This window comes from Phalaenopsis equestris, unplaced genomic scaffold, assembly GCF_001263595.1.
Source record: "Phalaenopsis equestris unplaced genomic scaffold, ASM126359v1 Scaffold000094, whole genome shotgun sequence".
NCBI lineage: Eukaryota > Viridiplantae > Streptophyta > Magnoliopsida > Asparagales > Orchidaceae > Phalaenopsis > Phalaenopsis equestris.
The window spans coordinates 5,958,600-5,972,583 of NW_018164536.1; the positions used below are offsets into that span (position 1 = coordinate 5,958,600).

General features: G+C 34.3%; 2 protein-coding genes across 6 annotated transcripts in view; one reads left to right on the forward strand and one right to left on the reverse strand.

Annotated features, from left to right (window-relative positions):
• Window positions 1-6: 6 nt before the first annotated feature.
• LOC110020189 (protein FAR1-RELATED SEQUENCE 5-like) lies at window positions 7-2,047 on the reverse strand. Its single transcript, XM_020718194.1, has 3 exons — window positions 1,886-2,047; window positions 173-859; window positions 7-57 (listed from the first exon to the last, which is right to left on the reverse strand). The coding sequence occupies exons 1-3, from the start codon at window positions 2,045-2,047 to the stop codon at window positions 7-9; spliced, it is 900 nt and encodes a 299-aa protein (XP_020573853.1).
• A 296-nt stretch (window positions 2,048-2,343) lies between these two features.
• Window positions 2,344-13,984, forward strand: part of LOC110020135 (protein trichome birefringence-like 13) — a 32,650-nt gene continuing 21,009 nt past the window's right edge. For all 5 annotated transcript variants that reach the window (XR_002293502.1, XR_002293501.1, XM_020718128.1 and 2 more), the window contains exons 1-3: window positions 2,344-2,796; window positions 2,890-3,070; window positions 4,453-4,593. Coding sequence is in view for 3 of the 5 variants with exons in the window: in XM_020718128.1 (XP_020573787.1) it covers window positions 2,400-2,796; window positions 2,890-3,070; window positions 4,453-4,593 (719 nt within the window). In the remaining 2 variants the exon portion in view is untranslated. The remainder of the gene's footprint in view (window positions 2,797-2,889; window positions 3,071-4,452; window positions 4,594-13,984) is intronic.

The window sequence follows — 13,984 nt, forward strand, 5'->3', positions numbered from 1 at the left end:
TATCCATTATACGGATAAAAGCTCTGAATAACCACTTGAATGATTCAATTGTTTCATCTGACAAAAAACCAACACCAAATAGAACATTCTGCCAGTGATGATTCACACCGACAATCGGAGCACAACATAAATTGTATTTATTCAATCTATAACTTGTATCAAATATTATTACATCCCCAAAACAGTCATAATCAATCCTGGACATCCCGTCGCACCATAAAAAATTCACCAAACATCCTGCCTCATCAATTTGGAAGTCCCACGCAAACATTGGATCATCTGCTTGTCGGGTAGTGAACAATTGTATGAGAGAATTAGCATCCCCTAATTCAATCTGAACTCTTCTCTCTCTTTGTATGAAATTATATGCATCCCTCTTTGTGCAATCAAGATTCTCCACTCCTCCAACCTCATTTGCGAGGAATCTGAATGCATCGCTGGTTCTAATCCCTGATTTTGTCATTGTTCTGAGGATATCAGCATTGATATCACACATCTTTCTGCTGGAACGCAGTAGATGCTTGTCACCGTCCTCCGCCAACGGATGGTTGTGACTTTCTACAAATTTTTTTACCGACCAGTTGCCATCTAAATCAACGAAGTATCGGATCATTGCTGGACAACCAGTCCTTGTGTCCGCTCTTTTGAACCTCACTGTGATAGTGTCCTTCAACTCTTTCTTGAAACCAGCCTTACCACAAACAAAGTCCTTTGTCTTCAACTTCTTAGAATTCGGCCAGAAACCACTGTGTTCCTTTCGCACAGTAAATCCAATATGGTGTGCATATAAACAATACTGTTCATATGCTTCATTCTCGTTCTGGACAACTGCATTAAGTAATTTCTCTGTATCGGGTGACTGCAGATTTAAACATCATAGATACAATGTTATAATACATAAAGAACAAAATAATAATACCATATTAATATCATAATAATACTATTCATAACATCAGCCCAGAACTTATATTATACCGAACAACCGGAGATGGAAAACAACTACAAAACCCAACCGGTGTATCACCGTGATAATACCTAAGTAACACCAAATCCACATGAAAGAAACGTTACGTTGTGGTACTACCAAAATAACGCTGTGGTACGACCAAAATAACACCAAATCCTCAAGACATTGGTTTTACATTATGATACCACCAAAATAATGCTGTGATAATACCAAAATAACACCAAATCCTCGAGATTCTTTACATTATGATACCACCAAAATAACGCTGTGGTACGACCAAAATAACACCAAATCCTCAAGACATTAGCTTTACATTATGATACCACCAAAATAACGCTGTGGTACGACCAAAATAACACCAAATCCTCAAGACATTGGCTTTACATTATGATACTACCAAAATAACACTGTGATACTACCAAAATAACACCAAATCCTCCAGATTCTTTACATTATGATACAACCAAAATAACGCTGTGGTACGACCAAAATAACGCCAAATCCTCAAGACATTAGCTTTACATTATGATACCACCAAAATAACGCTGTGGTACGACCAAAATAACACCAAATCCTCAAGACATTAGCTTTACATTATGATACCACCAAAATAACGCTGTGGTACGACCAAAATAACACCAAATCCTCAAGACATTAGCTTTACATTATGATACTACCAAAATAACACTGTGATACTACCAAAATAACACCAAATCCTCCAGATTCTTTACATTATGATGCCAGATACTATCAAAATAACATCAAACCCCAACTAATATTTCCTAAATAACACCACATCCCACCCAACCGAAACTTAGCGTTAAAACTCATCCAAAAATAGAGCAAACTTCATTAGCAATAAAATAACTCCTTAAAACCTAGAACTGTATTCAAACATCCTTCGTTAAAAAAATCTACCTGTCGATGCCCTTCTGCCGCATCTAAACTCTGCTCCACCTCATTATTCTCGGAAATATTCTGAGATTTCGTCTCATTGTTATGATTCTCAGAAGTATTTTGAGATTCCACAAACATTTCTTCGTCGAAATTTTTTTCCATCGAACCAGCTCCAGCGAACATGAGCGAAAAAATGAGAATATACCAGATACCAATACCCTAAAGCAGACAAAATGTCACTTTCTTCTGTTGGCGGGAATCGAAAATGACAAAAAAGCGCTTTTTTTTGTTTTGGGCGGGATCGGGTCGGGTCGGAATACATGAAAAAACTTATTTTTAAGCTGTAAAGCCACGTGGAATCGCATTCCACGTGGCAAATTTTTATTCGGTATCGCATGTAAGGCTTCATGCAGTGCACGTACCGAATAAAAATTCGCAGATGAGACGCAAAGAGATCCTAACTAATATTATCTCGCGAGGATGCATATTTTTGCGTGCTCTTCTTTTATAAAATAAAGGTTTCTCTGCGGCTTTCATGGCTGCGCTTGATGCCGGAGCGAGGAGGCATCCCTCTTCCATTCATTCTTGCTTCGCTTTTCTACTATTTGTTGCCATCCTCTTCCTCTTCTCCGCTCTGCGGCACTCGTTCTCCCCCGAGGGTTTATCTGGCGTTCAGCCGTTCGCTTCAACGAGAAATGTAGCTGGCGGCGGCTTATGTAACTACACAAGCGGAAAGTGGATTCGAGACCAAAGTTCCGTCATTCCTCGTTATGATAGCTCTTGCAAGGAGATCTTCAAGGGATGGAACTGCATATCCAGCGGCAAGTCGAACGCCCGCGATCTGTCGCAGTGGAGGTGGTTGCCCTCGGGCTGCGATCTACTTCCTCTAGATCCCGTCTATTTTCTTCGCCGATTCAGAAACAAAAGCATAGGCAAGTGATTTATGAAATTTCTTGCTAGATTCTTTAACATTGAAAATTTCTGTTGTTATTTTGTGGAAGAGTGATGGGTTTTGAGGGCGGCAGGTTTTGTTGGTGATTCATTGAATCGGAATATGTTTGTTTCTCTGGTCTGCATGTTGAGGAGAGTTCATGTGGGAGACGTGAGGAAGTGGCGGCCGGCTGGTGCTGACCGAGGATTTACCTTTCTGCGCAACAACCTCACAGTGGCGTATCATCGTACTAATCTCCTGGCACGATATGGTAGGTAAGGGATTATTGATTTCTTAAAGTTTGGAATTTACAATATGAAGACAAGTTTGCTCAATTTGGGACATAATGCTACTGACTGAAAATCGACGTGCTTTAAATTTTGAGAGTTTATTTTACAATTGGAAATCTGTTTTTGTCTCCTAAGAGCACTTAACCAGTTATGCTTGCCATTTTCTTATTTAGATAATTGTTGAAGCATATCTCATAATTTCATGAGAATATAAGTCTGGAAGGCTAGTATTAATTGCATGAAAATAGGTTTATGCATTTTATGTTAATCTTTATGTTAATCTTTTTTTTTTTTTTGGTATCCTGGAATGGGAACTGCTTTTTGTTCTTTTAATGTTGAAGCTTTTATTTCTTTATCCTTTGTCCTTTATATGAGAAAACTAGCACTGTCATCTCCCGCAACCAAGATTTTGATGATTGTGGCTTGATTAAGTCTGGAGGCTAGTATTAATTGCATGAAAATAGTAGAGAGGGTTTATGCATTTTATGTTAATCTTTTTTTTTTTTTTGGTATCCTGGAATGGGAACTGCTTTTTGTTCTTTTAATGTTGAAGCTTTTATTTCTTTATCCTTTGTCCTTTATATGAGAAAACTAGCACTGTCATCTCCCGCAACCAAGATTTTGATGATTGTGGCTTGATTATTTAGTGTACCTTGGACAATGGAACCATGAGATTTGATAGGGTTAACCAGTCCTTCTCCAGACCTATTCCTCAAGGTTCACAAAGACCTAATGATTCTTTTTCCAAATTCTTGAACATGTTCATTCTATTATATTAGCAATAATGAGAATGCCAACCTTATGTAACAATGTGATATGGAAGCCAGGTCTAATGTGATAGGACAAAAATATGTAGGTGCTGCCAAACTTTAAAGCAGTACATTACAAGGTTGCTTCCATTTTTGGAAATGCTTATGATAGTTGAAGAAAGGAGTATAGGGAATACTTCAGATGCTACACATTCAAATTAAGAGTTAAAATATCTTATGAAGGTTCAAAAAACTTTTAGCAGTGTTTGAGTTATTTCTGAAGTTTATGAGACTTATCTGTGAAGGATAATGCATATGATCATGATAAATGGTGAGTTATGCTCAAGTTAATATAAGAAAAAATTGCATACTTGCGTTCAAAATTTCTATAAATGTGTATCATATTTTTTGGAGAAGTACACAATACGCTTATTGAACTATCTGATGCTTCAACTTTCATTTGTTTTGATATGGTTTTGTTTTGAACTAATTATTATCTTAAGTGAAGTTACAAGTTACACACACCTGCAATGAATGTGGATGCTAGCTCAAGGCCATTACTTTCTTTAGTTCATTTTCCTTATTCATTTTAGTTTTTAATATATATATTTTTTTTAGTTGGTCAGCCAGCCCAAATGGAGTTGCCCTAGAGTCTCTTGGTTTCAAACAAGGTTACCGAGTGGATGTTGATGTACCTGAGCATACATGGGCAGAGGCACCTCTCTTCCATGATATCATCATCTTCAACACGGGGCACTGGTAATAACTATTTTTAATTGATTAAGCATTATAATTTCATGTTTTTGTTTATTTTCATTCACACTTTATGAAAACCTGAGAACATATGCACTTAGGATTAATAAATTATAATGTTATAGTATGGTTAAAAAAGCTATGTCTATTTATTTGTTTTTGAGATGGGATGGATTGCGTTTTACTTATGTAATTTACTATTAGCATACAACCAAATCTGGCCTGTAGTTGCTGGTTTTTCACTGGTTTTAGAATTTTAAAGCTTGGTTGTTGGGTACCCAATGTAGCGCCTAGTATATGTAGCAACATATTGGGATATCACAATACAACGATAACAACAACAAACCTTTATCTCACTAAATGGGGTCGGCTACATGAATCATTTTTCTCCATTGAGTTCTATTGAGCGTCATATTTTCATTTAATTCTATTAAATTAAGATCATTTTTATACAATACGTCCAAGCTTTTTTATGTCTACCTCAGCCTTTTTTAACATAAGTCGAATCTGAAACATCAACTCTTCTAATCAGATCATTAGATGGTTGACGTTTAATGTGACCAAACCATCTAACGTCAACCATCTAAGATGACTCTCTCTAATTTTGTTTGTCAATGGAGCTACACCAACCCTATCACAGATATATTCATTTAACTTTTTGTCACTAAGTGAAAAGCCACTCATTCACCTAATCATTTTCATCTCGGCAACATTTAACTTAGTTTTATGCTTTTCTTTTAAAGGCCAACATTCAACGCTACAAAACATTGCTGGTCTCACCACCATCTTATAAAATTTTTCTTTCAGTCTAAGCGGTACTTTTCTATCACACAATAGGCCCGAAGCATTCCTCCACTTCAACCAACCAAACTTGAATTCTACTAATAATCCCCATCTATATCACCATCACTTTGAACAATAGACCCGAGATATCTAGAGCGTTCACACCTTTTAATAATTTGATCACCCATAGTTTTAATTCTGTCACTAGAGCTACTACTACTAAGGGTTTGTTTGGGGCAGCTACAGCTTATTGAATAATCTGCTGATAAACTAGGCGTGGTGGCTATTACAAATTTTTATTTTTTTTTTGGAAAAGCCATATATGTGCCAAAAAGTTGCCACCGCACCTAGATAGGTGCGGCGTGAAAACGCTGTGTTCAGTGTTTTAAAAACGCACAAGCTGCCAAAACATAATTCACCCAGACAGACCAGGTGCATTTTCAAAACGCCATCGCACCAAATAAGCTGCCCTAAACGGACCCTAAAATTACATTCCATGTATTCAGTTTAAGTTCTACTAAAATAAAGGCCTTTAGACTCCAATGTAGACCTCCATAATTCAAGTTTTTCCTAAGCTTTCTCTCTGGTCTTATCCACGAGAAGGATATCATCGATAAAAAGCATACACCAAGGTACATCCTCCTGTAAATGTCCAGTAAGAGCATTCATAACTAAAGCAAAAAGATATCGGCTTAAAACCAATGCCTGATGTAATCCAACAAAAATAGGAAAAGATTTGGTCAATCTTCCTTCTATTCGAACACAAGTAACAAATCTAGTAAACACATCTTTAATGACTTGAGTATAAGTGATATCAACATCTTTCTTCTCAATAAATCTCCAAATGATCTCTTGGAATCTTATCGTAAGAATTTTCTAAATCAATAATGTGATCCTCTTTATTATCTTTGAACTTCTCTATCAAACCTCTCAATAAATTTTATAGCTTTCATGATAGACCTGCTCGACATAAATCCAAATTGATTATGAGAAATCTTTGTAATACGTCTTAATCTCCGTTCAATTACCCTCTCCCATAATTTTAAAGTATGGCACATCAACTTAATTCCTTTATAATTTGCACTCTTTTGCATCCCCTGTATTCTAAAAAATGGGGACCAAATACTCTTCCTCCACTCCTCGAGTATCTTTTTAGTTTTTAAAATAATATTAAAGAGTTTATCTAGCCAAAGAACTCCCAAATCTCTTATATATTTCCACACTTCAATTTGTATATCATCAGGTCCTACAGACTGACCGCTATTTACACTATGATATACCTGGTATTATAGGATTAGATATTAAAATGGTAAAAATATATTTTATAAATTAAATCTCTGGATTTTTCACTCCTACTCACTTCACACCAGGTAAAAGCACAAGTGCATGTATCATTCAAGTATCATTGGACTTTCTTTATGTTCTGAGTATTGAACCCACCAAGATGTTTACAAATTTGACAGACTTGACCTAGGCCTTAACTGAATCTAGAATGCCTTAGCTAGGAAATTGGTTTGATTGACAATGAGCTAATAATTTGACTAAACTATTACTAAATTTCTAAGTGATCTAATCAGCTAAATTAACTGAGCTAAGTTAAGCCAAAAGGTTTAGACTAATCACACTAAGCTAAAGTAAGTTGGAAATTCAAGTTATCTAGAGGTTCCCTCTTTTTGTAATTAGACTAGTAGCTAGTGTAGGTTCAATTAAAATAGAATCTCTAAATAAAATCTGTGACAAATAGGAGCATACCGATTCTTTATCCTTTTCCAAGTGCATAAAGAACCTAGATTAACTAAGGACTAGTTTTCGCCTGTCACCCTAGAAACCTCCTAGTTATCCTCGCTAAAATCATCTCTCTATTTATTTGCACTCACCTCAGGACTACTTTTCCTTCACCCTAAAGGTTAATGTGGTACTCACTACTTCTTTGAAGTCATAACCCTCACAAATCTTATGGGTTCACAACGAATTTTAACATCACAAATGACCAATTTGCAAAGTAAATGAAGCACAGGTGTAATATCATCACATTCAATAAAGTAATTAGATTTTACTTTAATTTGAACCCTATACATGCGACTAATCCGTTACAAAAGAAAGGAAGTAAGGATACTACTCAGATTTCATGAAGTGAACACAAGAACACATTCCTATATAATTTATCAAAGTCTTAAAAGATAAAATCTACTTAGAACAAAACAGTGTGCAAATAAAAACTTATCTCCTTCATTGAAATCAGCAAAGACTCTACCACAAAGGGACTTCTGAAGTTCCTTTGCATATCTTACAATCTCTACAATTTCTCTCAAATGTAACTCAAAAAATGCAGAAAATACAAAGAAATCTCTCACTCTCCCTCAATCTCTTGCATTCCAGAGCTTCCTTGAACTCTCCAAAGGCTCTTCTCTACGTCTCCAATGAAAATTTTCTAAAAAAATGCCTTGAATTCGTGCTTTAACTGCAGAGAAACTGCTCTGGGCAGTTTTGGTGTCTAGCGCCCAACTGTGGCGCCTAGGCGCCACCTTCTCGGGAGCCCAGTAAATCTAATTGGCGTCAGGATTTGGCGCTTAGGCGCTGGTTTTTCTATAAGGTGGCGCTTAGGCATCATAATCCGACGCTCAGACGCCAGATCAAATATTTTTTTCCTTAACCCAATTTGCTCCGTTTCGCTTTATTTTCGCTTCAATTCCATCTAGTTTTTTCTCCTGTTATATTTGCACCAAAAACATGATAATATTTTTCTTTAAAGCATATTATCGTCAAAATTAAATAAGAAATATTAAAGAAAAATGCAACTATTACAGAGCATATCAAAATCCTTCAAACTTCACTGTTACTTGTTCTCAAGTAACTCTGTTATTTTAGAAATCAAATGTATTAACTTATGATAGTGAGTTTCATGAAAGATTCCTATAGTTATGCCCAAAAAATGTGAGTGCAACTTTAGAAAAAAATTCAATAAATCAGGCTAGAATTAGGGTATAAGAACTTCTAGTAATCAAGTTAGGAATTCTTATTTTCTATCCATTTCAAAAGTAATTGTAATTTGTTAAACTTGAGAATCCTAAAAAAAATAAAAGATAGAATTTCTTGAAAACTCTATTAGTAAATATTTGACTGATACATTTAAAAATTGACAATAAGCTCAGAACTGTAACTGAGCTTCTTCCCTTAAGATGATTGAAGTGAGAAGCTGATTTTTAATTATACATTTCTTTTCTTTCAGGATTCTTTTAATCCTTACTCTTTTATGTGAGTATTGTTATATCTGGACATTCTTTAATGATTTCGAATTTCACTATCCTCCTCCTAAAATTAAAAACTTCTCGCATTTCGTTATTTGATAGTGTGTATTAGTATAAAAATGATTTTTCATAGAGTCTCAATTCTTTTTAAAGTGTAAATCTAAAATTCTTAGTGTTTCAAAAATACAAATTTTCCTACTATAAATAGTAAAATCATATCCCTATTCTTTTATACTAAATATCTTAACTCTAGGACCGCTCTTGTCACCAAAAAAATTTACTCAAGTCTATTATAACATTCATAGAATAAAAAATATAGTTCTCTAAAGATAACACTACATACTATAGGTTAATTCAAAATGATATTTAAATGCAGTTTACTGATGACAAATATAGTTTAGTTTTAAAAGTTTTTCTCCCCGACCTAAACTTGAATTTTTACGCCTTTAAAACATTTAGTACAAAAGTGTATGAAGGGAGAAAATTTAACTGAGTTATTTTCTATCACAAGGTCCTGAATATGAATATTATATAAGTATAAACAGTAAAGACAAGTGTGTAGCAGTAAGTAAATCTCAACTCAACATGTTTAGCATAAAAATGGCAAAATAAAGGACTACTTTAACACAAATGCAGTGCTATATTTGAACTAGAACATAAAGGAAACAGTAGTGCAGTAAAATAAATGGTTCCGGACATGAATCCAACCTAAACAAAATACATCCAGAAGTATCTAATAAAGCACAACTAAGTACATGTACTACTACTAAATTGTAAAGATCTCTTAATCCTCTTCCTCATCATCATCGTCCTTATCCATAAACGGCTGATGCACATATGACTGATAAGTAGGATACTCATAAAACTCTACAACCTTATCTCCTTTAAGATAGTTCACAATAGAAGTATGGAAACTGGACTCGTAATCACTTTTCCTTTTGAAATACGAGTCAAAGTGTTCCACATATTCAACAATGCCATATACTTTACTCTGTACAAAGGAAATAACATATTGTAACTCCTGAAAACGATCACCACTGAAACCCAAAGTAGTAGAAGGTGGAGCTGCAACACGTGAAGTCGAGGGTCTAGAGGAAGATGAGACATCAGAAGATCAAGCCTCTGTTCCTAATATAGCATCCTTCCCATATATTTTCACATTGGCCTTATTGATAGGCTTCATCGTCTGTCTCAAATCTAACTCAAGACTGCTGGCACAGAGAGAAAGTAAGGGAGCGATATCCTAGTCCAGCTGTAATCCCTCCCTTAGAGGCACTGATTATCGTCTTATAAATGGTAGAGCCAATATCGATATGTTTCATTCTTTGAATACAACAACTTAAAGTGGCTCTCTCCTTTGTGACCTCACTCAAATTTCTAGAAGGCAAGATTCTAGTTGAAATAAAATAGTGCCATGCTTTTGACTGGGCATTCTGTTTAGAGGAAGAAAAATTTATCTTATGCTCACCTCTGATTTTCCAAGCCACTTTTTCGCTAGTCAAAAACATCATAATTTAATCCAACTGTAAATCATAAGGCTCGAAACTTGAATAAAAACTGCCAGGTACAGTACTTAGCTTATATGCTGAGTTGGTATGAGCAGGGGTAAATTCAACTTGTCTCTCTCTAACGAACACCGCATCATTAGAGGCGTTAGGGATATTGGTGTAAAATTCATGCACAAGTGAAATCACCGCTGCAGCGGTCGTGTAGCAAAACGTCTCCCAGTGTCGACAAACTATCAAGTTTTCAACTGTTCCACTAGGGATAAGAAAACTTCCTTCTGCAATTAACTACTTTGAAACCAAAAAACTCATTATATCGTTCTTGAGCTTTAGCACTTGAAAATTTCTTCTTATAAAAAATCTCATTTCCTTTTACACCTTTGGTCTTAGGTGGCCATTTCTAGCAAAAATCAATTGGAGGAGAAAATGAGGCTCAATCAAGATATGTATAACTCAATATACAATTTTAGAGTAAAAGAAACTCTCCTCCATGGATTTTTCGCATTTTCCTCATCATTTTCCAAAAAATCTGAAATCCTCACACCAATGTAGATGAAAATCTCGACTAAAATGAAAATGAAAAGGTTGGAGAATGATTCTTACATGGAGAGGATGAAATCAAGTGATTCCGAGCTCCAAATGCAAGCCAAACGTTATGGAGGAGAAACCCTAGGTCTCAGCTGATCGAAGAAGAAGAGGGGATTTCGCGAAAATGAGCCGGGCTGGGCTTTTTCGCGACTTAAAGTGGATCGGCCAAAAAGCGGCGCCTACGCGCCGGTGCTTATTTTAACAACAATTTGCTTATGGTCTAAATAAAACCTTCTGCTCAACCCAAACTCAGTTTGGTCAATAATTTAATATTTTTAAACTCCCCTAGGTTTTCTTTTACACAAAATACCACCTAAGAACACAAAATAAGAAACAAGCTGACTCCTCATACGCCTCATCATATCTCATTTCCTTCTTCCAATTTCTAACAGAATCACTACACTGATAAATTAGTTGCTTCTAAGTAATTTCGTAGGGTAATCCCTTTATAAGATCATTCCCGATACATTGATTTATGCGTTACCAACTTCAGGAATTCTCTCATTCCAAAAGAAATGCACCTCTATCAATAATAAGGATAGTGTAGACCATCCACATGTTCATCACCAGCAAGCATGTTAATCTACTGATAACAACAAAGCCAACTAAAGGAAGTAATAGAATCTCGATATACCCATCCAATGTTCAAATCCAATATGTGTCCAGTTAAATTCTCGAGTTCAGTTAAGAACTGAGTCATAGTGAACAAGTTAGTCCAACGATCACCAGAAGACATTATTGAGCATAGCCACCATGAGAATTAAAGGACTTGGTTTAAAGTCCTCAACATGACAAAAAACCAAGATCTTACTCCAATTGACCCAACATTAGGACTTCATCAGATATAGACCTGTTTCCACCAATATAAGTTTTTAATCTGTGTCCATTAATATTAATATTCTTTCACTTTTGGGAACTTTAATATCCACAACACCAAATTGATAAACTTTAATTACAATAAATGACCCCGAACACCTAGACTTAATTTTTCCTAAAAATAATTTTAATCTTGTATTATATAATAATATTTTTTGCCCAGGCTCAAGATCTTTTCTTAGAACCTTCCGATCATGTCAGTTTTTCATCTTTTTCTTATAAGTTTTAGCATTTTCATATCATTTATTTCTAATATCTTCGAGCTCATTTAACTGTAATAATCGTTTCTCTCCAGTATTTTTCAAATTATAATTAAATTCTTTCACAGCCCAGTAAGTTTTCTGCTCTAACTCTACTGCCAAGTGACAAACCTTTCCAAATATGAGTTTATATGGTGGTGTTTTATAAGTAGTCTTATAAGCTCATAAAACATTATTCAATTTAGCAGACCAATCATTTCTATTTAAATTCACTATTTTCTTTAAAATTCTTTTAATTTCTATGTTAGAAACTTCAGCTAAACCACTAGTTTGTGGATAATAAGCTGTGACAATTTTGTATTTAATCCCAAAATTTTCAACTGACATTTCAATCTTTTTTTTTAATGGTTTCCCCAACTGTAATAATCACTCTTATCATCTGAAATCTACAAAAAAATATTTTTCTTCAGAAATTTAGCAACATATTGAGCATCACAATGAGATAAAACTACAACTTCAATCCACTTAGAAACATAATTCACAACTATTAAAATATATAGGATTCCGAAAGATGGTACAAATGGTCTCATAAAATTTAGGCCCCAACATAAAAAATTTAAATCTCTAAGGTAAAATTTGTGGACATTTCATTTCTTTTTAATATATTGCATACTCACTGAAATCTATCACATGTTTTTACATAATTATTAACATCTATAAATAAAATATGTAAATAAAACCCATATTGTATAATCTTAAATGCAGTTCTATCGACTCTAAAATATCTCCCAAACTCAGAATCATGATATTTCTGAATTATATATTTGGTTTCTTCTAAAGGTACACATATTCGTATAACTTGATAATTACATTTGTTATATAGATAAAAGTTATTACAGAAGTAAAATTTTGCATCATGAATAAACTTTTTTCGTTGATGATATGTTAATCCGTACTGTAACAATATAGTTCACTACATCGACATACTACGGAACATATCACTAAAAAAATATATAATTGTTCATAAAAAAAATATTCATTAATTTCATCTTCATAATTATAAGAATTTTCCTGTTCCAGCCTCGATTGATGATCAACTATCTAATTATCATATCTCTTTCTATCTACTACTTTAAAGTCAAATTCCTGCATCAGAAGGACCGATCTAATTAATCTTAGTTTAGCATTCATGTTCAGTATCAGATCTCTAATAGTAGAGTGATCAGTATGCACAATACATTTAGCTCCTATGAGACATGATCTAAATTTATCAAATGCATATACTATTGCCAATAATTCATTCTCAGTAGTAGTATAATTAATTTGAGCTTTATTTAAGGTTTTACTAACATATTATATAAATGAAAATCTTATCATTCATTTGCCCTAATGCTATCCCAATAACATAATCAATCGCATCGCACATCAGCTCAAATGGTCTCCCCCAATTAGGTGAGACTATAATAGGTGCGGTGATTAATTTTTCCTCTAATAAATTGAAGATATTTAGATGTTTCTAGTAAAATAAAAAATTTCATCTTTTTCTAAAAGATGATATAAAGACTTGACGATTTTTTAAAAGTTTTTAATGTATCGCCTATAAAAACCAGCATGTCCTAAAAAACTCCTAACTCCTCTCACTGTGGTAGGAGGAGACAGTTTACCAATTACTTGAATTTTTATTGGATTTACTTCTTGTCATTTTCAGATATTTTATGTTCAAGAATTATTCCTTCTGCGACCATAAATTGATATTTTTCCCAATTAAGAACGAGATTGGTTTCTTCACACCGTTTAAGTACCCTCGCCGAATGGTCTAGGCATGACTAAAATGAGGTACCAAATACTGAAAATCGTCTAACCATACTTCAATCCTTTTTTCAATTAGATCGCAAAAAATGGATATCATATACCTTTGAAAAGTAACAGGTGCGTTACATAGGTCGAAGGACATCCTTCTAAAAGTAAAAGTCCTGTAAGGACTAGTGAATGTAGTCTTTTCTTGAAGCAGTTATCATTGCTTGTTGTCAATTTGGAGTTATAATTGAAGATGTCATCGTCTCTAGGGCTGCAGCCATCAAGACTTGAAGGCTTCACTTCTTCAAGTATTGAGTTCGTGCTTTGCATTATTTAACCTTAGGCCTTATGAAAAAAAAAAAAAATAAATAAATAAATAAATATATATATATATATATAT

What these genes read in the sequence shown, in the direction of transcription:
- LOC110020189 (XM_020718194.1), bottom strand. Translation starts at nt 2,047, where the DNA reads ATGTTCGCTGGAGCTGGTTCGATGGAAAAAAATTTCGACGAAGAAATG. An exon ending in CGGCAGAAGGGCATCGACAG is followed by an intron (nt 860 to 1,885) that starts GTAGATTTTTTT and finishes TTAAATCTGCAG; the next exon opens with TCACCCGATACAGAGAAATT. An exon ending in ATTATGACTGTTTTGGGGAT is followed by an intron (nt 58 to 172) that starts GTAATAATATTT and finishes GTTTTTTGTCAG; the next exon opens with ATGAAACAATTGAATCATTC.